The following is a 22331-nucleotide window of genomic DNA, read 5'->3' on the forward strand; positions in this document are numbered from 1 at the left end:
GCATTACACTCAGATTGCTTTGGTTGAGGACAACTGGTATTAGTATTGTATATAATTTTTATCTTTTGTGCCGTTTTGAGCTAAAATGTATTCCTTACAAATGAAGTCAATGCTGTATCTTTAAATACTTTGAGTTTTTTTTGTTGTTGTTGTTTCAAATAGTTTTCAGCTAAAACCAGAAACCCTCTGCCAGGGCTGCCCGTTGTCACTGATTCTGTTCATAACTTTTATGGACAGAATTTCTCGGTGCGGCCAGCTGGCGGAGGGTTTCCGGTTCGGTGGCCTCAGGATTCCATCTCTGCTCTTTGCAGATGATGTGGTCCTGTTGGCGTCATCGTGCCGTGATCTCCAGCTCTCACTGAAGCGGTTCGCAGCCGAGTGTGAAGCGGCAGGAAGGAGAATCAGCACCTCCAAATCTGAGGCCATGATCCTCAGTCAGAAAAAGGTGGATTGCTCTCTTCAGGTCGAGGGTGAGGTTCTGCCTCAAGTGGAGGAGTTCAAGTATCTCAGGGTTTTGTTCACGATTGAGGGAAGAATGGTGTGTGAGATTGACAGACGAATTGGTGCAGCATCTGCAGTATTGCGGACTCTGTACCGGTCCGTTGTGGTGAAGAGAGAGCTGAGCTGTAAGGCAAAGCTCTCTGTTTACCGGTTGGTCTATGTTCCTGCCCTCACCTATGGTCACGAGCTCTGGGTAGTGACCAAAAGAATGAGATCATGGATACAGGCGGTTGAAATGAGTTTTCTCCACAGGGTAGCTGGACCCTCCCGTAGAGATAGGGTGAGAAGGTCAGTTATTCGGGAGAGACTCGGAGTAGAACCACTACTCTTCCACGTCGAGAGGAGTCAGTTGAGGTGGTTCGGGCATCTGGTAAGGATGCCCCCTGGGTGCCTCCCTAGAGAGGTGCTTCGGGCATGTCCAACTGGGAGGAGAACCCGGGGAAGACCCAGGACACGCTGGAGAGTTTCTCGGTTGGCCTGGGAACGCCTTGGAGTCCTCCCAGAAGGGCTGGAAGAGGTGGCTGTGGAAGGAGATGTCTGGGCCTCCCTGCTCAAGCTGCTGCCCCCGCGACCCGACTTCGGAATAAGCGGAAGATAATGGATGGATGGTTTTCAGCTACTGCAAGAAGTGTGACTGGGTTTAACTTGGCGTCACTGCTATGAAAGGTTAAACCTCAACAAAATTAAATTTGGTGAATAGTTCTGTACAGATGTCCACACAAACAACAAATCGCTGCATGCATATCATTTATAATACCACCTTTAACTTTTAAAAACAACCGTAGAACATTTCTGATGAAACATTTGTTACCTTCTTGGCTTCAGAAGAGCTGCAGGTAAATACCATACAACTATTTATAAAGCACTTAAAACAGCAACATGGCAAACTCAAAACATGCAAAGGACACAGAATAGAGTACATAGATCCAAATAGGTGAAGATAAGAACCAAGTGTCTAACATTATAGACCACAAACGAGTTAAAATCAACTCACTCAGTGTCAAAAGCCAGGGAATAAAAGTGTTTTTAAATGAGTTTTAAAAACGGTAAGTGAGGGAGTCTGCCTGATGTGCAGTGGTAACTCGTTCCAGTTTTGGACCTGCAACAGAGAAAGCATCACCTCTGAGCTCAAAACAAGTGCCTGGAACCAGTAAAAGCATCTGGTCTGCTGACCTCAGAGCGCTGTGGGACATATGGCTGCAGCAGATTAGCAAGAAAGGAGGGGGCAGAACTGTTCAGAGATTTAAACATACAGAAGGATTTTAAAATGAATTCAAAAGTGAACCGGGAGCCAGTGCAGGGAGGCCAGTACTGGAGTAAAGTGCCCTCTTTTTTTTTTCTGTACCAGTTAAAAATCAGACTGCAGTGAACCAGTTGTGTGCAATGGAGGTCTGACTGATTCCAAATAGAAGTGCATTTCAGTAATCAAGCCTGGATGTTACGAATGCATGTATTACGGTCTCAAGATTACTTTTGGACAGTATGGGCTTCAGTTTAGACAGTCGCCTCATATGAAAAAAACAGGATCCAACAATCGTGTTTACACGACTGTTTGGTTTCATGGAAGTGTCCATTTCCACTCCCAGATCAGTGATGACTTGTTTCTCCGAGTATAGAGAGGAAAGGTCGATAGAGTGGTTCTTAATGGTGCCATTAGGTAGAAACAGCATGACTTCTGTTTTCTCATTAAAACTTAAATTTAAGGCTATCCGGTCCCTGATGTCAACAGGCAGTCAAGAAGAGGTTGGATAGTGTGCACCAGTGTGCTTCAGAGGGAAGTAAATTTGACAAATCAACATAAAAATTAAATGGTATGCTGTGTTTAGAAAAAAATAGCACCTAGTGGCAGCAGGTACAAAGAAAAAAGGACCGAGAATGGAGCCCTGCGATACCCCCCACCGAAGAGCTTCCGATGTTGCCACAAAAGGTTCTGTCGGCGAACTATGACCTAAACCACTGAATCGTATGTGGCTATGAAAGTTTGAAAAGCTCATCAACATTTCTGCTTCACTGATGCAGAGGATTAGTAACAAATAAATAAATACAAGTATTTTAAGTAAGAACGATAAATTTATTATCAGATTCTGTGAAAAAGATTTGTATACAAAGTGCATAAATGCATATATATACATAATCAAAAATACAAGACTTTAATTTATTGTACAAATTAGCATCAGTTAAAAGAAAATAACTTGTTAGCTGTAGAGACCAAAATACTTTATTCCTGCTCCTTTAAATTTGTAACGAGTGTGCACGTGGCTAAAGCGTTTCAGAATGTAGATTGTGAGAATAGACTTAAACATGGTCCCTTCTCACCTGACACCAGTAGCTGTTTAGTCGCTGGAAGTTGTGAAAAGAAAAAAAGTTTTACCACAAAACACATTCCAAGGCCAGTTCAGTGGATTAGAGTTGGATCTCGTGTCAAAATTTACCTTCTTCACAAAAAGGCACAAATGTCATTGGGAAGTCATGGAAATAAATTTATTATCAATATAAAGATTCAATCATTGCTTTCTATATAGATGTTCATGCCTTAGTTGGTGTCTGCTGGTCTGATAACATTGAGCAACAACATCCAGTTCATTGTAGTAGAAATAATAATAAAAAAAAACAATTATAAACTATATGCTCCTAAAATAGTTGCTTGTTGCTGAAAGATAGCAAATAACTTGTGTACCTGATACAGACTATGAACACTGGCAAGAAGTGTTAGTAGTGGAAGGTCTGAACAAAATGATTACCAGCTAAATTTAAATAATTAAAAGTTTTGTTTTTTTTCCTACAGACAAGCCAGCTCAGCTCGTTTCAAACGTTCATTTTAAAACCGTCATCTCTTAAAACTGGTCTCTGCCTATAAACGCAGCAGTATAAAAGCATCCTCTCATTTTGTCCCTAAGCCAAGTTGTTTCTTTCTGCACATTCACGTGGTATTTCAGTCCTCTGTTGCTAACCAAGGCTAATAAAATTTGAAGCACGAGACTCGTTATCTGCGGTCGACTCTGAGGAGGAAAGTTCGGATCTCCATCGGCCTTAAGGTCACCTCCCATACAGAAGGGTCCTCAAACTTCTTCAGTGTTGGTGTCTCCTCTGAAAAACAAACGGCGTGTCAATCTGACGATGCATCATTATGTAATTATCATTACTGCTTTGAATATCAGAAGAGACAGTTAGCGTGAAAACAAACCAGAAAAATTCATGTTCCCTTACCAAAAAAAAAGAAAAGAACTGCAATAGAAAACGACAGTTAACCATGTCTGGCACTAAAACGCCCAGTAGCTTACAATAAAGCTGCAAACCATAAAATGCATTTGTGACTCATCTTTAATTAGTACCTAGAGGCTCTTAAAGCTGGACGCGACACTAAAACTACCTGCCAAGTTTTTTCTGAAGCAACATTCAGGAAGCTGAAGCCGAGTTACCACGAGATGAGCTACCAGACATTTGGCTAATGATACTCGGTCAACTGGTTTCCATTTCAACACTTCAAGAGTGTTCTTTAAAAAAAAAAAAACTTAATTTGCCTTTTTTAAGTCGGGAACTAATTCATTATGAAACAGCTCATTGCTTTTATTTTACTGAGAATCCTCAGAAGATGTAAAAATGTATTTATTTTGATACAACTTCCCATAAAGGAGTCAACAAGCACCAATATTAATATCTGAGCAAAGGCAGCCATATATGAACATAAACTGCCAAAATTTAGGTTCAGACCTGACCAGGCAGCTGAAGCTGCTGAGGAGAACATAAACGGATTATTGTTTGCCTTCATTCTTTAAATCACATTCCCACCTTGTTTAATGAATCCAATTCAATTCAGTTTATTTATATAGTACCAAGACACAACAGATGTCATCACAGGACACTGAACAGAAACATATATATAAAAAGTAAGTCAACACCATCTGAGGAGCAGACTGCTTTGAGTTCAACTTCATTGCAGACTCATCTTGAGCAAGCTTAAAGACAACAGTGGTAAGGAAAAACTCTAACTCCCATTAAGACTCTGGCAGCAGCATTTTGGATTAACTGAAGACTTTATAAATGTCTTTAAGACATGCTTGTAGTCCAAGTAGCTGATTGGATTCATTAGTTTTCATGGACAAATATAACTACCATCAGCATAACGATGAAAATTTATCCCATGCCATTTAATAACATTACCTAATGGAAGCATATATAAGGTAAAGAGTATTGGTCCAAGCACTGAACCTTGAGGAACTCCATGACTAACTTTCGTTTATGAAGAAGATTCATTATTTACAGTTACAAATTGGTATCTAGCAAATAAATGTGATTTAAACCAATTAAGAGCCATTCCTGTAATCGTATTTCAACATCCCCTTCAGAAGTCACTTTATTTTTTGCATGTTTCCCCTCAGTCGAATATCACATCAGCATGCTGAGAGCTAATTTCCTGACTGGTGTAAGTGTCGTGTACCTTTCTGAGGAGTCCAGTCGAAACGTTTCATCTCATCTTTCCACTGATTGGCTGAAAGGTTCAACTCAGAAACACCCAGAACATCCAGAGTAGAAAACAACTTCTGCACAAATAGGAAAAAAAAAAAAAAAAGCATCAGATACTTAGAATATTTTATTTAACCAAGCTGCCAAAGACTAGTCTTATGCAATCATTTCACCAGTACTCTTGTTACAGCTGTACTTGCAGAAAGCAACGTGATTTTTTTTAATGTCTGACCTTGAGGTTGACTGTTACAGGATGCGAGTACAGTTTACTTTCCCAGCTCTGGAACTGATGCTCCAGTCTCAGCAGGACTGACTCATCGTCCCACTGGCTGAATGTCAGGAGGTGGACAGCAGGGGGCAGTGCAGCCTGAAGGCCAGAGAACTGGGAAAAAAAATGAAAAAGATTCTCATGTGATGCATTTGCATTAAAGCTTTGAAGAGCGACACTAAGTTTTGATTGATCTGTTGAAAAATTGTTGCATTGCAGCTAATTGGAGAACAACACGCACACAAACAAATCTGAAAAGATGACATTGTACGACACACGACTACCCAAGATCAAAGTTCATGCTCAATAATCCAAGCAGAAAATCTAACAAAGTTCAGTCAGGTCATCTGGATGGGTTGTTTTTTTTTGCCGTTGAGACATTTTGTCCTTCGTCCAAAGGACTTCATCAGTCCGAGGAGCTGCAACAAAACCAGTCCCACAAGCAGCACACTCACACAGTGGGCCAACCAGTTTGCTGGTGATGAGGTGGTTTCTGGGGCCCGCCTTCTCCCCCGTCGACTCCTCTGAGGCAGCCATAGCCGAAGTGGTTCATAACATCAAAGTTCATGCTCAAAAATCAAAACCATCTTATCACCAGCAAACTGGTCTGTCCACTAGTGTGGACAGAGTGTGCTGCTTGCGGCACTCGGTTTGTTGTGGCTCCTCGGACTGATGAAGTCCTTTGGATGAATGGTGAATCATCTAAAACAAAGAAACCGTCCAGACGACCTGATTGAATCTTGATGGATTTTTTTTTTTACCTGGATTACATGAACTTTGATGACTACCCCAAAAGTTTGTCTAAAAAGCCCAAAGATATGTCTTCACTGCAGCTGTTAGAAGGGAGTTCATTTTTGGAGACAAGAATCAGCAGCAGATGTTTCTTACCTAAAATGCTTTGTGTGCATCCTTTAGGTAAAAAACAAACATTATTTTCGAATAAACACAACCTTTTAAAATCTAAACATTTTCTAATACCAACTCATTTTGCCAGATAACTTCCCTGTCTCGGTACATCAGACTATAGAAAAAGGAATGTAACCGTTGTGATGTCAGCAGGACAGACCCTCCTCACCCACCTCCAGCTGCGTGTTTGGAGTCAGCTCTCCATCGGTAAACGTCAGCAGTGGCTGGAATACGACCTCCTGGGCCAAGGGGCGGTGTGTGTCTGCAGCGCTGGCTGGACGGTCAAGCGAGAGCAAGAGGCGACCGCGGACTACCAACCCCTCTGGGAAAATTTCAGAAGCCTCATCGAGAGGCTCGCCGACGCCACGGTAATCATCGTGCAGCAGCCGGCGATGGAGCTGGGGGGGGGGGGGGGGGACGAAATTCTGTGAGATTCAGTACGTTCTCACCAAATCTCTCTCAAATAGCTGGAATTACAAATAAAAACCTGAAAGTACTGGTCCGTTTCAATTTTTCAAATGTTTAGTCCAGTTCAAATACGGGCAATCTCAAATTCTATACAATCATCAAGTCTTGATGGGAAGTTATTATTTTAAAGAACATTTACATTTTAGATTAAAAACTAAAGGAATCCACGTGAACTGACATCTTACCATGATCTCCAGAGAACCGTTCTGAATGCTGCTTCCTCCTTGTGAGCGATCCGTCACCACTGTGAGTTGATCCACGTCATCCTGAATACAGGCGTGCAATGAACAACAAGTTATAAACCTTAAAGAACAAGACACAAGAACTATTCTACGGCTAGCTGCTATTTCTAGAGGGAAAAGAATACCTTGAATAATCGATAAATCTGCGTTAAGACGTCATGATTTGAGGAGTTTTTCTGCTCGACGGGTTCCTTGTTCAAACGGAACATGATTAGTTCGAAACACCCACCTTTATAAACGCGCGAGAGTTGATGGGGTAGTAGTTTCCAGCAATGGGCTCGGTCTGCTTCAGCTGCCATGTTGGTCGGAAGTCCTTCCTATTGGAAACAAACCCACAGTTCTATAATAAAACTTTTTATTATAGTTTATCCTATGGTAACATCCACCAGATCTTCAAATAGCCGAAACATATTTTTAGCTGCTTAGCTTACTTCCTCTGCAGCACTTCTCTGCCATTGGAGTCAGTGTAGAAAAACTGTGAGGTTTGAATGTTGGTGTCCAGACGAGTGATCACTTCCTTCCCTTGCTCGTCCCTAATGGAGAGTGGGATGAGACGAGTGATGCTTTATTTAAATGCAAACAAACGCATTAATGGCAATGAAAGACTCATCGTACTACAGCTTCTGATGATTTCCCCTCACTTATTGTATTCAAGATAAAAATCACGCTCACGAAATGGGCAGAGGTCCGACCGTCCACTCCAGCTCCAGAGCTTTGCTGTCGGCGTACAGACGAACCACCTGAGACACCCAGGGAGCAAACCACTGCCTGACCTCCTGCACCACCGATGTCTGAAGTGACAAGAAGTGGAAATCATTTTTCACTGTTTCATAACCGACTTGCTGAGCTCAGTGTGACATCGCCCCCTCTCTACCTGAAAGCTCTCCACCGTGGCCGTCTTGCTGATGATGTTGGGTGTGGAAGAGTTTGGTCTAAAGATGTAGGCGCCAGACGGCTGTCCGCTCTCTTTGTTGTTGCCATCACTGGCGTTGTACCTGAAGTGTGCAGCATACATGTCAGCAGTCACTGGCGGGTGCTTGGCTAAAGATTTAAAGCAGCCTCTCAGTGGTGGATGTGTTGTGTTTTGTGAGAAAAACCAACTGACCAATAGAAATTCTGCGATAGTTTTATGGTCTGTTTGGTTTCCAGATTGCTGAGGCTGCTTAGGAGGCCAGTGTCAGGGTCAAAGGTCGCTTTCAGGTACTAAAGAACATAGATACTAATCAAACAAGAATCCAAATACACTTAAATATTATCTTTCTGCGAGTTTAGACTTTTTAGTAAAGCTTTGGTACAACTACCCATTTATCCATGCATACATAAAGGATAATGAGGTAAACAGTAAGAACCTTGTTTTGGATCTCTGTGGGGACACTGTGTTCAGGAGGAGATGGTGGAGGCTGATCCTGGACCACTGACACAGAATACATGCTGTAGCCCAGAGGAGGAGCTTGAACCTGGAACACCAACTCGTTCATGGCGAAGCCACGGTTCCTCCTCACTCCCTGAGTGGCTCTGGACACTGGAACCACCTTCAAACACAAACAGAGATGGTATTTATATTTAGAATTTAAATCAGAAGAAACTTTATTTTCCTACGAACAAACGACACAAAGAATATCTGCAGGATTGTGGCCAAAAAGAGGGAGCAGCATAAATGAGAGAAATTGTACTTCCTGCAAAAATGCAGTGTGAATGCTTATTGCAGAAGAACTTGCTGAAAAACAGCCGAGATTAACTAAAAACAGGCTGAAATGTAGCTGAAATTAAAAAAAAGAAGCCTAAATCAGCAGAAGAAAGCATAAAGAACATATTTGCTGAATTAGGTTTAAATTAGCAGAAATTAGCACAAAAATTTGGAAATTAGCTGAAAAAGCTAAAAATTAGCATCAAAAGAGCTAAACAGTAGTTGAAAATGCTGAAATAGCTGAAAGTAGAAAAAAGCTGAATGGAGCATAACAAGCTGAAATTAGCATAAAGAAGTTAATTAGGCTGAAAGTAGCAAAAAATTAGCATGAAAAGCTTGAATTTATCTGAAAACAGCTGAAATTAGCTAAAAAATGTTAAGTAAGCTGAAAATGTAGAGCAAGCTTAATTTAGTAGAAGAAAGCAGAAAGAACATGTTTGCCCAATCAGGCTGAAAGAAAGAGAAAATTGCAACAACAAAATAAACAGCTGAAAAGTAGCTAAAAGAACTGAAAGAAGATTACGGGTAAATTACCAGAAGGAAGTGGAGAGAGAACATTTTGGTTAATTAGGCTGAAAAAGGTTAAAATGAGTGCAAAAAATGTGGAATTAGAAGAAAAAGTTAAAATCGGCATTAAAGTAGCTAAAAAAACCAAACTTGCATTAACAAGCTGAAATTAGCAGAAAGAAGTTCTAAGAATCACAAAAACGTTGTAGTTAGCAGAAATAATGTAAAAGGATCATAAAACAGCTGAAAAAACAGCTGAAAGTAGCTGAAAAATGTTTAACTTTGCACAAGGAAGCTGAACCAGAACAAAATATGAACGGAGCAGTAAAAGGTTGAAAACAGATCTAAAGATATGAAGGATGTAAAATGAGCTCAGTTCATTTAATATGAGGAAAAAAAAAAAAGTGGCAGAAAAGACTAAATATTTTAAAAAGCTAAAGTTGCACCAATACCAAAAGGTACAGCAGGATTGTCCTGAACAAGCTGAACGTTTTGATTTTTCATTTGTTGAAACGTCACAAAAACCGTGGAATGAGAAAGATGCCTAAAAACATACAAAAAAAAAAAAAAAAATGGATCACAATAGTGTGAATGCTTCACAAACATTGACAGGATGAGTCACTTAAAAGCGTGACGAAAGGCTCTGCAGCGATGTACATCACAAGATTTAAAAACATTAAAGGATAAAACTGTTTTCTATTATACTATTGGGATTTACCTGGTTAAATAATGGTTAATAATAAAGTAAAGTTAGGGACCTTGAAAACAAATAAAAATGTGAGAACTTGACACAGACCTGAGAGTCCACAGATCTGCCTTTAGCATCCGTTACTCTGAAAGCTGTTCTGTTGACCGGCAGCCGGACGGGCCAGGTGACCGTCTGAGCGAGGGGGTTGTACACGCTGACTGAGAACTGGAAGAGACACAAACAGGAAGGCTGAGCATAAATCAAGGCTGAATAAACCGAGTCCGCATAAAATAAACCCTCATGCCATTTGTTTTCAAAGTGACACGCTGAGAAAAGATCTGTCCACTCTACAGAAACAAGACCGAGTTCATAGTAATCCTGTCTGCGCACGTTTCCTCTCACCTTTTTGCTGGACTCTGTGAGAGGACACACGCTGATGTTGAGGCTGTCACAGTAGGTTCGTTCAGCCGAGGAGCCGCTGAGGGAAGCCAGACTGTTACTGACCAAAACCTGACCGAACAAAAAAAGGACAATAAGAAGTGATAAACTACATCATGAGGGGTAAAGATGAGATCCAAGTCACTTTTAGATAAACCTGTAATGGTCCAAAACAAACTGTCGGTGGAAAAACTGCCATTTAAAGTTTAATAACTACAGGGTTTCATGTAACAGTAACTGGGAAAATACAGTGCCTTGTGAAAGTTTTCGGCCCCCTTGAACTTTTCAACCTTTTGCCACATTTCAGGCTTCAAACATAAAAATATAAAGTTTTAATATTTTGTGAAGAATCAACAACAAGTGGGACACAATCGTGAAGTGGAATGAAATTTATTGGATGTGTCAAACCTTTTTAACAAATAAAAAACTGAAAAGTGGGGTGTGCAATATTATTCGGCCCCCTTGCGTTAATACTTTGTATCTCCGCCTTTTGCTGCAGTTCCAGCTGCAAGTCTCTTGGGGTTTGTCTCTATCAGTTTTGAACATGGAGAGACTGAAATTCTTGCCTATTCTTCTTTGCAAAACAGCTCGAGCTCAGTGAGGTTGGATGGAGAGCGTTTGTGAACAGCAGTCTTCAGCTCTTTCCACAGATTCTCGATTGGATTCAGGTCTGGACTTTGACTTGGCCATTCCAACACCTGGATACGTTTATTTGTGAACCATTCCATTGTAGATTTGGCTTTATGTTTTGGATCATTGTCTTGTTGGAAGATAAACCTCCGTCCCAGTCTCAGGTCTCTTGCAGACTCAAACAGGTTTTCTTCCAGAATGGTCCTGTATTTGGCCCCATCCGTCTTCCCATCAATTCTGACCATCTTCCCTGTCCCTGCTGACGAAAAGCAAGGCCAAACCATGATGCTGCCACCACCATGTTTGACTGTGTGGATGGTGTGTTCAGGGTGATGAGCTGTGTTGCTTTTACGCCAAGCATATCGTTTTGCATTGTGGCCAAACAGTTGGATTTTGGTTTCATCTGACCAGAGCACCTTCTTCCACATGTTTGATGTGTCTCCCAGGTGCTTGTGACAAACTTTAAACAACACTTTTTATGGAGATCTTTGAGAAATGGCTTTCTTCTTGCCACTCTTCCATAAAGGCCAGATTTGTGCAGTGTACAACTGATTGTTGTCCTATGGACAGACTCTCCCGCCTCAGCTGTAGATCTCTGCAGTTCATCCAGAGTGATCATGGGCCTCTTGGCTGCATCTCTGATCAGTCTCCTCCTTGTTCGAGATGAAAGTTTAGAGGGACGGCCGGGTCTTGGTAGATTTGCAGTGGTCTGATACTCCTTCCATTTCAATATGATTGCCTGCACAGTGATCCTTGGGATGTTTAAAGTTTGGGAAATCTTTTTGTATCCAAATCTGGCTTTAAACTTTTCCACAACAGTATCTCGGACCTGCCTGGTGTGTTCCTTGGTCTTCATGATGCTCTCTGCGCTTTGAACAGAACCCTGAGACTATCACAGAGCAGGTGCATTTATACGGAGACTTGATTACACACAGGTGGTTTCTATTTATCATCATCAGTCATTTGGGACAACATTGGATCATTCATAGATCCTCACTGAACTTCTGGAGTGAGTTTGCTGCACTGAAAGTAAAGGGGCCCAATAATATTGCATGCCCCACTTTTCAGTTTTTTATTTGTTAAAAAAAGTTCGACACATCCAATAAATTTCATTCCACTTCACGATTGTGTCCCACTTGTTGGTGATTCTTCACAAAAAATTTAAATTTTATATCTTTATGTTTGAAGCCTGAAATGTGGCAAAAGGTTGAAAAGTTCAAGGGGGCCGAATACTTTCGCAAGGCACTGTATGTGTAATATAAATCTTCAAAATACCTGACAATGTTGCCAGCCATTAGCCAACTTCCTGGCGTAGTCATTTGCAACATGTTGTTTCTCTGTGCCCGACACGGCGTCATGGTGCTGGGCCACAGCCATGGCTCTTCCTGCAAATCAGCAAACACACACACAGCTGTCAGTCAGCATCCTCAGTGGGATGGATTAGCATTAATGCCCCTGTAACTTTGGAATTAACAACTAAATTCTCTTCTGGACTACTTAAGAGGAAACGGTGTCCTTTTGCCATAAAAATATCCGTCATTAGTGAAATAATGACATCAAAATCTTACTCAAAGTCTGGCTGTCACCCTTTCCAAAATGTCCCTTCCTGGAGGTTGGACCACCAAGTACCTCCAGCTGGTTACACGTCTGTTTACAAAAGATAAACACATAAAACCTTCACAGATATATGAGCATGGCAGAGTAAAACCAGATTACTGTATTTTTCACTGTATAAGTCACACCTTTTTGCATACATTTGCATTTCTTGCGACTTCACATCGAAGCGACTAATATACGTTTTTTTTCCATATTTATAAACACAATTTTTGGCTGAGATCTGACAATTTCATTCATTCCGACATGGAAAATATTTAACACTACCATTTTCAGCCACTAGAGGGCCCTCGAGTAATAGCCAAGTGTCTCATTAATGGGTAAAAGTGGCTATTAATGAGACACTTGGCTTGCCACAGCCTGCCACTTTCGTCTCGCTCAGGAACTCCTGGAGCAAACGTCAAATCAGCTAAATTTCACCGTGCCGCCCAGGCGAAATGCAGCTGATATGACCGTTAAAGTGCATTTATTAAGGAAACGTTAAACTGAGATACACCTTTGAGCAAACAAATAACTGTTTTTTAGTGTTAATCTTGTTAAAGTCCTCCCGTGCACGCTCCCGCAGCCACCATTTGGCAGCCCATCAATTTTTGGCAAAACACCGGCCCACATTTCCAGTTGGTCAGCAGTGACGCACAACAAACGCGACGCATCATCGGTGATGCATAATAGATGCGACTTATACGGCGAAGCGACTTATTTATGTTATTTCCCACTTTATTAGACATATTTGGACTGATGCGACTTATAAGGTGGTGCAACGTGTATGGTGGAAAGTACAGTAAAATGTTTCACTCAAGAGTTCTCTGATGTAGCAAAAGCTTCCCAGTCATCCAGCTTTGGATCTTTGAGGCCGTATGCGTCATCGACCAATATTTTTACTTGTAGATTGTAAAAAGTTTTAAACAATGTGGTGTATTTTGCTGCAGGTTAACACACCAATGAGCCAACTGCATGAAAAGATAAACCACATGCATGATATATGATCCAAAACAGTTCCATACACTGGAATAGTAAGTGAATATGTATTATTATTAAAATATCAACCTAGTTTACTAGTTGTTGAAACCTTCCTGAAAAAAATACACACAACATGTTAAAAAAACTTGTTTAGAATTTCTCATCTAATACACATATGTAATCAATGTTTTGGTTATGAATGCAGACTTCTAAGTGCAGAATGACACTCGGAGTACCTGGAGGTTGCTGTTACTGATCCTCTCGTAACGCTTCAGAGCCGGTCGGCTTGTGAAGTAGCCGGTCCAGAAATCGTGAGCGTTGTCTGCGTAGGGAAAGAAATCATCTTCCTTCAAAGGCCTTGAAAAGAGAAGATAATGTTACAGAGATAAAAAAATGAACACATCTCGTCATTTATTGGAGACTGCCTACAGCAGCACCTATTATTATCCACCAGACTTTGGGTTTCTTAACTTTATTTTCTTACTCTTATATCAACTTTAATGCAGCCCGAACCACAATGTGTACCCCCACAAATCTTATAGCAAAACGACCGGCTCGGCATTGTGATGTGCGCTACTACTTTTATTGGCATTTCGAGTTACCATGGCGACGAAATTTGCAAACAAAGAAGCCATTTTTCTCATTCAAAATGTCTGACAGAACTCAACAGCTTCTAACTGCTACCACTCAGTCATTCTTTAGTATATTGAGCTGAAATTTACTCTGGTCATAGCTGAGAGAAAGTTTTCATACATTCCTAATGCAAATCAAAATACCAAGATGGCCGCCTGAGCTAAAAAGGAAAAGTACTATAAATCAGCTAATTTTAGAGATTTTGAGCTAAAAATTTTGTGCAGTAATAGCTGAGGACGTTTATCATATTCTGAATACAAAATTTAAAAAGAATCTAAGATGGCCGCCTTAACGAAAAGGTAAAAAATACGATAACTTGGCCATTTTTAGAGCTATTCAGCTGAAATTTGGTATAGTGGTAACAGAGGCAAACCCAAACACATACCGTATTTTCCAACCAATAAGTCACACTTTTTTGCATAATTTACATGCCCTGCGACTTATAGGCCGAAGCGACATATTTATGGATTTTTTCCCATATTTATAAACCAATTTTTGGCTGAGATATGACCGTTTTCATTCATTCTGACTGAAAAAAAATTGAGCAGTATCACTTTCAGCCACTTGTTGGCAGCAGAATAGTAGTAAATGTATGGCATAATGTTGTATCATATAATAGGTAAACGTGGCTATAATGACAAATTCAAAAATGTTCAAGACAAAAACAACTGGACTTTATTTATTATACTATACTTTGTTTTTCTTCTTGAACTTTTTTGAATTTACCATGTCCTGGAGGACTGAGAATCTTCACCAGCTATTAATGACACAATCGACTTGCCATACATCCCCACCTTCATTCTGCTTGCTGCTTGAACCGAACATCAAACCAGCTTCACCGCCCTGGTGAAATGCAGCTAATTTGACCAAAGTGCATTTATTAAGCAAATGTTAGACTGAGACACACGTTTGCTATAATTTCGAGCAAACAAATAATTGTTTAGGGGTTTATCTTGTTAAATTTGTACAGCGACTCGTTGCGTGCATGCGTTTACTTCCGCGTATCGGCTTTTGAAATTCAGCTGATTTGACCATCAAAGTGCATTTATTAAATAAACGTTAGACTGAAACACACATTTACTATAATTTCGAGCAAACAAATAATTGTTTTTAGGCGTTTATCTTAATTCTTGTTAAAGTCCTCCTGTGCACGCTCCCGTGGCCGTCATTAGGCAGCCCATCGGTTTTTGGCACAACACCAGCCCATATTTCCGGGTTCGGCCCACATTTCCGGATTGTCAGCAGTGACGCGTAACAAACGCGATGCATCAGCGGTGACACATAACAGATGCAACGTATACGGCAAGGCAACATGTTTATGGACAAATATGGACTAACGCGACTTATAGGGCAGAGCAACGTGTCTGCTGGAAAACACGGTAGTTAAAATCAAAATTTTAAATTTGCAGCAGTCTGACAGTCCCCATCAAAGTTTCTCCAGGAACTTTCTAGTTTTTAGTTTTGCTTCTTCTGGCTAATGTCTGAAGACTGCAGCTCCAACAGGCTCGTGTAAAAGCTGATGGTACCAGGTCAGGTTTGCTCGGTGCAGCTCCTGGAGGTAGCAGGACGGAGTAGAATACAGCACATTCACGTTGCTCCCGTTCGTCTGCTGGGCGTTGACGTAGCGGATCAGCTTGTCGAGGTTCTTGTACCACAGGTTGGCATTCTCATATTGGAAGTCTGAGCCCATGGTCATGATGATGTGATTGGTTTTATACACCAACGCCTGAGTACAGAGGTAGAACTGAGGCTTACAAGAGGAGAACAAGACAGAAATGATGATCTACTCTTAAAGACCACTGTGCTTCTGTAGATTATGTAGCATTATTTACTTTAGTCTAACAAATTGTTCTGAGAAAAGTGACAAACCTGACTATTTGCAGCATGAAGGAAGCGCAGCACCACATCCTCTACGTTATAGTCTTCAAGATCTGGATCGTCTCGGATTGGTGCGTCTGTGCAGAGCTGGTCCCAACAAAATCCCTCAGGAGGGTTGTAGCCGTTGGGAAGGATTCCCGTTTGTGGAAATGAAAAAGCACAGGGTTAAAAATGCTATTTCACACAGACTGGTTTTAAAGTGATCCATCAGTGGACAAATACAGCGGTGATGGTTTTAGTACCAGTGAAGAGGTCAGCCATCGGTGGTGTGAGGCTGTCGGAGGCTCGCCACAGAAGCTCCTGCTCCTTCTCCTTCATCCTGCGACTTCGGTCCTGGTAGTCCAGACGGCCCAAGAAGAGGCCGTCGTATCCCATCTGAAAGACACACAGAGCCAAGACGAACTGCATCACTTCATGGATGACCGTTAACAAAACAACGCTGTGTTTGGATCAAACACGATGCCCAACTCCAGGAAATAGGAAGCTTTCATAAAAAATAAAATGTTTTGACTCTGTATACAGTGAACCCTCGCTATAACGCGGTTCACCTTTCACGGTCTCGCTGCTTCACGGATTTGCATCGTGCATTGTGTTCTGCATTCTGATTGGCTAAACAGTCTCTCCAGTACACTAGTTATTTGTAAAAAACATTTATACAGTACTTTTATTTGTTAAACAAATGCTTGGGCCTGTTAAAAGGTTTGTTCTTTGGTTTGGATGTATTATGGAGTATTTCATTGTGTAATAATTGTAAAAAAAATATAAATAAAAGGTTACTACTTCACGGATTTCACCTATCACGGGTTCTTTTTGGAACGTAACCCCCGTGAAAAATGAGGGTTCACTGTATTCCTTTTTTTTAAATCTGTATATTCCCTTTTTGTTAAAAAAAAGTGATGTAATAAGCATTTATTCTACTCATATTATAAAAATTAAACTCAAAATGTTTTAATAAATGCACATTTTAGTTCCACTTCTTAAATCTCAGTATATTTTTTTTAAAGAAGGTCAAAAAATTTTTTTTTAAATTCCATCCATACTTTTATCATCTTTAACTGGTTCTCTCTTTCTGGTTTGAAGGGACCCACATCCAGCAATCACTGAGCGAGGGACGAGACAGGACAGGTCTCCAGTCCATCACAGAGACAAATAAGACAAACAAACATTCACTCTCTCACTCACCCAGAGACAATTTAAAGTTACCAATCAGCCTAATATGCATGTTTTTGATCTGTAGGAGGAAACCAGAGTACCTGGAGAAAACCCCGCATGCACGAAGAGAACATGCAAACTCCACGCAGAAATGTCTCCGGCCGGGATTCAATCCAGCGACCTTCTCAATGAGAAGCAGCAGCTCTACTGCACCACCATGAAATAAATCTCTAAATTTATTGAAATGTAACAACACATTTGCTGATTGCAGGATTCATTTTATGTTGATATTTATGTGCACGTTTATTTATTTTGGTTATTTAGTTGCTGATCAGTTCTGTTAGAATTAAGCTACCTGAGCAAAAATGGAGGCATGTTCACGTGCGTGTCCAAAGGGGTCGATGTGCCAGGCAACACGAGGACGACCACAGACTCCAAAGGTCTCGTTGAGGAACCTCAGGCCTTCGGTCATCTGGTCGATGACGGCGCTGTAGTGGGTGGTGGCCTCGTCGCTCATACACCAGCCGCCATTTACGAACTCGAGCCGGCCTGGAAAATCAGGAGATCGGTCAGGACCACTGAAACACTCAGTTAAATCAGTCGTGTGGTTCACGCACCTTCGTTAACCAGCTGTGTGACCGTCTGCTGCATGCTGGAGCTCTGCTGCTTCCACCAGCGGTAGAAGAAAGCCGTCTCAACGTAGATGAACCTCCTGTCTGGATTCTTCAGCAGCTGGTCCACCACAGAGTCCAGGATGTACTGAACACCGGCATGCTGGATGTTGTTGCGATCTAAACGCAAACACACGAACAGACAAGAACTAGAGAAATCGCATTTCTTGCGAAAATGCAGTGTAAATGCTTATTGCTGAAGAACTTGCTGAAAAACAGCTGAAATTAGCTAAAAACATGCTGAAATGTAGCTGAAATGGAAGAACAAGCCTAAATTAGCAGAAGAAAGCAGAAAGAACACATATTTGCTGAATTAGGTTCAAGGAAGCAGAAATGAGCACGAAAATTAGGAAATCTAAAAATAGCTGAAATTGGTAAAAAAAATAAAAAATAAAAGCTAAAAAGGACCTGAAAAGTTAAGATTAACTATCAGAAGGTAGTGGAAAGAGCTGAAATGAGCTAAAAAATGTGGAATTAGCTACAAAAGCTAAAATTAGCATAAAATAGCTAAATGGTAACTGAAATAGCAGAAAATGCTGAAAGGAGCATAACAAGTTGAAATTAGCAGAAATAAGTTAATTATTCAGAAAGTAGCAGAAATTACCACAAAAGACTATCTTAAAACAGCTAAAATTAGCTAAAAATGCTAAAATCTAGCTGTAAGCTTAAATTAGCAGAGGTAGAAAAAACACGTTTGCCCAATTAAGCTGAAAGAAGCAGAAATGAGCACAAAAAAGTGGAAATTGTCTGAAAAAGCTGAAATTAGCCACAAAAAAATAAAAAAATAAAAAATAAACAGCTGAAAAGTAGCTTAAAAAGCAAAAAGAATTTGAAAATACAAGAAGTGGAGAGTGCACGTTTTTTCTGAATTTGACTGAGAAAAGTTGGAGTGCAACAAATGTGAAATTACATGAAAAAAGTTAAAATTAGCATAAAACAACTTATCAGTTGCTGAAATAGCAGAAAAAGCTTAAACTTGCAAAAAATAGCTGAAAGGAGCAAAGTAAGCTGAAATTAGCAGAAAGTTAGAAGAAGCACAAATAATGTAGTTAGCAGAAAGAAACTGAAAGGAGCACTAAACAGCTGAAACAAAACCCCCAGCTGAAATAGCTGAAAAATGTTTCATTTTGCACAAGGAAGCTGAAAGCAGCTGAACCAGAACTAAATGTGAAGCGCAGTAAAAGGTTGTAAACAGATCTAAAGATTTGAAGGATGTAAAACGAGCTCAGTTCATTTCCTATCAGGAAAAAAAAATGGCCGAAAAGGCTAAATATTTCAAAAAGCTAAAGTTGCACCATTACCAAAAGTCATAGCAGGATTGTCCTGAACTGAACATTTTGATTTATGATTTGTTGAAATAGCTTGAAAACTACGGGACGAGAAAGATGCTGGAAAACATACTGAAGAAAAATGGATCACAATAGAGTGAAAGCTTCATTCACACAGTAAAGTTCTTCTGTGATGCTGCAGTCACGACTTGTGGACGGACTCTGCTTAAAAATATAGATGAAAAGATGAATCTTTAATTTTGTGTTTGCAACAAACGTCAACTTGATCAAAGAACATAAAACAGATTTTTTTTCTTCTTCAGATTTTTGATGGAAAACTCCCAAAATTAAAATTTACAGTAGTAGTCCCTCTTTTATAGGAGGGGATCCGTAACCTGAAGACCCGCGATAAGTAAAAAAAACGCAAAGTAGGAATAGTAGTACAAGCAGTACAAGTAGTAGTTTATTTTGTAATTTATATAGATATATATTAAGGTGTTTTAAATCCTTCCCACACTCTTGCAATATTCTAAACTTGACACGCTTCAAAAGAGCACAGCATGTCATGATTTCAGCTCCCTGCCTCCTCTGCTCTTTGCCACCTGCAAGCGCTCTTGGCCACGCCCACTTCTCCGAGCTTCACTGTGAACAGCTGATCAGCTGCAGCAGGAAGTTTATTCAATTTCCAAAATCTAAACTAAGTCTGAAAAAACATAAAAGATGAAAAAGCCCCGCGGCCGACCTCATGAGCAGCTGAATACAACAGTGATAAACAGGAAGTACCACTTTTTTCCCCCTTAGATCTTAGAATTGTTTTTCTTTTACATTTAATACTTTTGTTGGATGTAACTAGGACCCTGTGTACACAATTTCCTTCCATCACATGTACCACATGTGGTGTGTATGACAAATAAAGAACCTTGAATCCTGTTGAATGTTCGTCTGTACGAAGGTAACTGCACGTATGGTTAATGGTTAAATCTCAAAAGCTAGTTGTGTTTTGTTTTGCGTGTTTTAAATGTAGATATGTTGCAACTTCTGCTTGCATAAGTTTAGTCTTTGTTTGTTATGATCAGTTAACATTAAACTGATTTTATACAAAGCATTTATCAGGTTGTGTAATGTCTGTAGCATCTTAGCTAGCACGGCTGTATTGCACGCTGCTAGCTTAGCGCTAATTCTTGTTGTGCCATTAACTCTAGAATAGTTATTGAATCAAGTGTTTACCTATTGGAGGTAAACGTAGATGTTTAAAAACCCATTAAAATACACCAGAACGCAGGAAATAGCATCTACTTTATTCAAAATATTCTGGGGGAGGACCTCCAGACACGCCCCACCCCCACATTATAAATGCTTCTGACGCCAATGGCCACCACATTGTTTAAGCCAAGAGCCATTGTCAGCATTGAGGGCTGAGCACCCCTAAAGGGCAGATTCTAGCATCGCCCCTGGTGTCATGTCCAATCTTATTTAGAAAAACCGCGATAGAGCGAGTCTGCGAAGAACGAACCGCGAAGTAGCGAGGGACTACTGTACTCAAACAAAAAAAGCTAAATTAATTCAATTTATATCCATTTCCCCCAAAATTACTCTGTTGTTACCGTTGTAACATTAGCACAAATGTTTCTGGTAATGTTATTGAGAATTTCAAATTAAATACCTGAATATCTAGAAATAAATAAGGCCCACCTGATATTGAGTGCGGGCGATACTTAAACAATCCAACAGAAAACATGTTGACGTGTGCAGATCCCACAGCTCACCACAAAAAACACGCTGAGACCAGCAGCTAGTCACACCATCGTGGGAAAACCTTTAAAGCTGCAAAAACTGCTGACAAGTGAACAAAAAGAGAAATAAAAAAGGGAATAGTTTGGTTTGACATAAAACAAAAAAACAGGTCATCTTTTGTCGAAGAGTGTCGTTTATTGAAACGGTGTAAACTTTGTCCTTTAGAGGTTTAAAAGTGCCATTGTTGCAAAAAAAAAAAAAAAAAAAAAAAGATTGCTCATCTTAATATTTATCTGGAGGAAACCCGCTCAGAATCTCTAAAAACAGATTAGGACGCTCCTTTTAAGATTTATCACCACGTTTCACAAGTAATTTAAAAAAAGTGTGTAGCTGTAAGTACGGTAATAAGATATATAAGTTTATGCATTTTATAGTTTCGTGCACTCACTGCTCATTTTATTTAGGTTAATGTGTAACGTCTTAGATCTCAAGCAGCAGCAGCTCCAACCATCAGGCCTTCACCGTCATTTTAAGAAACTTGATGTGGGGAATTTTAAAAATTTTGACTAGATTTTCTGATTTTATACATTTGTTTAAAATGTGCTTAAATGGACAAACTCCAGGTCTTCACAGACCTTCTGGTTCCGCTCAGATTCACGTGCTCAGACACTCGTGGATCACAGTGGGATCTGTTGGGTTCTGTTTTTTTTTGTAAAACTTCCTTGTGAAAATGAGGGACTAATATGTGGATTTCATACATTCAGATTGAAAATTGATTTATGTATGGAATAATTTTAGATGAAGCAGTTTCTGAAGGAGGCCAGTTTAGTTTACTGGGCTTTATTTTAATTGTTTTATGCATTATCTAAACTGTTCTTTTTGAATTGTATTGTAAACCTTTAGTTGCTTAAAGCCCATCTGGAGACATGCAATGCAAATTAGCCTAAGCTATAAACGTTAAGAGTGTATGGTATTTGTTAATACTTAACAATTGTCCCTTTAAAATTAAAAATCAATTAATGAAATACCTTTGCTAAAATAAGTGATTTGTGCATTTCTAGAAAAGGTCTGTAACTTAATAACAAATGTGTAAAGACACATTAAAACAAAACGTGTTATAACTTTATCCACCGCCCTGCAAAGCTGCATTTATTTGAACAGGATTGTGGTTGGAACTTGAATAAAATTATAATAAAAAAAAACAAAAAAACTTTTATTTGTTCTATAAATTGCTGCACTAACTCAACTTAAGTTGTTTGGGCAAAACCTGCTGCATTAGTGTAAAAAAAAAAAAAAAAAAAAAGTTAATGTATGCCTTTATATTACAGTAATGACTGACCAATAAAATGTAACAATTTTAGTTCCTTCTAGCAAGAGCTTCGTTTTAAAATATTGAACAAAAAAGATGAAGAGTAATTAGAAATGTTAACACTTAAAAACCACCTAAGGCTTTAAAAGAAGAAAGAAAAGAAAAGCAAGATTTAATATTTTTACAAAATTGATTACATTTTTAAGCCTTTTGAGTTCAATTTTAATTAATGAGTGATAACCACTAAGTAAAGACACCTTTCATCAAGTCATACAGGGTATGAATCAGTCATACAGGGTATGAATCAGTCATA

The 22331-nt window shown here is 39.8% G+C and overlaps 1 protein-coding gene across 1 annotated transcript in view; it reads right to left on the reverse strand.

The window, feature by feature from the left end:
- Window positions 1-2919: 2919 nt before the first annotated feature.
- man2b1 (mannosidase, alpha, class 2B, member 1) overlaps window positions 2920-22331 on the reverse strand; it is a 20986-nt gene continuing 1574 nt past the window's right edge. Inside the window, exons 3-23 of the mRNA XM_037689783.1 lie at window positions 17654-17827; window positions 17392-17585; window positions 16131-16259; window positions 15876-16025; window positions 15533-15732; window positions 13610-13730; window positions 12368-12446; window positions 12075-12184; window positions 10134-10241; window positions 9840-9956; window positions 8199-8381; window positions 7955-8052; window positions 7724-7844; window positions 7522-7640; window positions 7281-7382; window positions 7079-7166; window positions 6793-6873; window positions 6313-6537; window positions 5198-5347; window positions 4940-5042; window positions 2920-3588 (exon numbers count right to left, since the gene is read on the reverse strand). Of these exons, the coding sequence (XP_037545711.1) occupies window positions 3485-3588; window positions 4940-5042; window positions 5198-5347; window positions 6313-6537; window positions 6793-6873; window positions 7079-7166; window positions 7281-7382; window positions 7522-7640; window positions 7724-7844; window positions 7955-8052; window positions 8199-8381; window positions 9840-9956; window positions 10134-10241; window positions 12075-12184; window positions 12368-12446; window positions 13610-13730; window positions 15533-15732; window positions 15876-16025; window positions 16131-16259; window positions 17392-17585; window positions 17654-17827 (2756 nt within the window). The 3' untranslated portion in view covers window positions 2920-3484. The remainder of the gene's footprint in view (window positions 3589-4939; window positions 5043-5197; window positions 5348-6312; window positions 6538-6792; window positions 6874-7078; window positions 7167-7280; window positions 7383-7521; window positions 7641-7723; window positions 7845-7954; window positions 8053-8198; window positions 8382-9839; window positions 9957-10133; window positions 10242-12074; window positions 12185-12367; window positions 12447-13609; window positions 13731-15532; window positions 15733-15875; window positions 16026-16130; window positions 16260-17391; window positions 17586-17653; window positions 17828-22331) is intronic.

The sequence above is a fragment of the Nematolebias whitei genome, chromosome 16 (assembly GCF_014905685.2).
Source record: "Nematolebias whitei isolate Nwh7 chromosome 16, NemWhi1, whole genome shotgun sequence".
Lineage (NCBI taxonomy): Eukaryota > Metazoa > Chordata > Actinopteri > Cyprinodontiformes > Rivulidae > Nematolebias > Nematolebias whitei.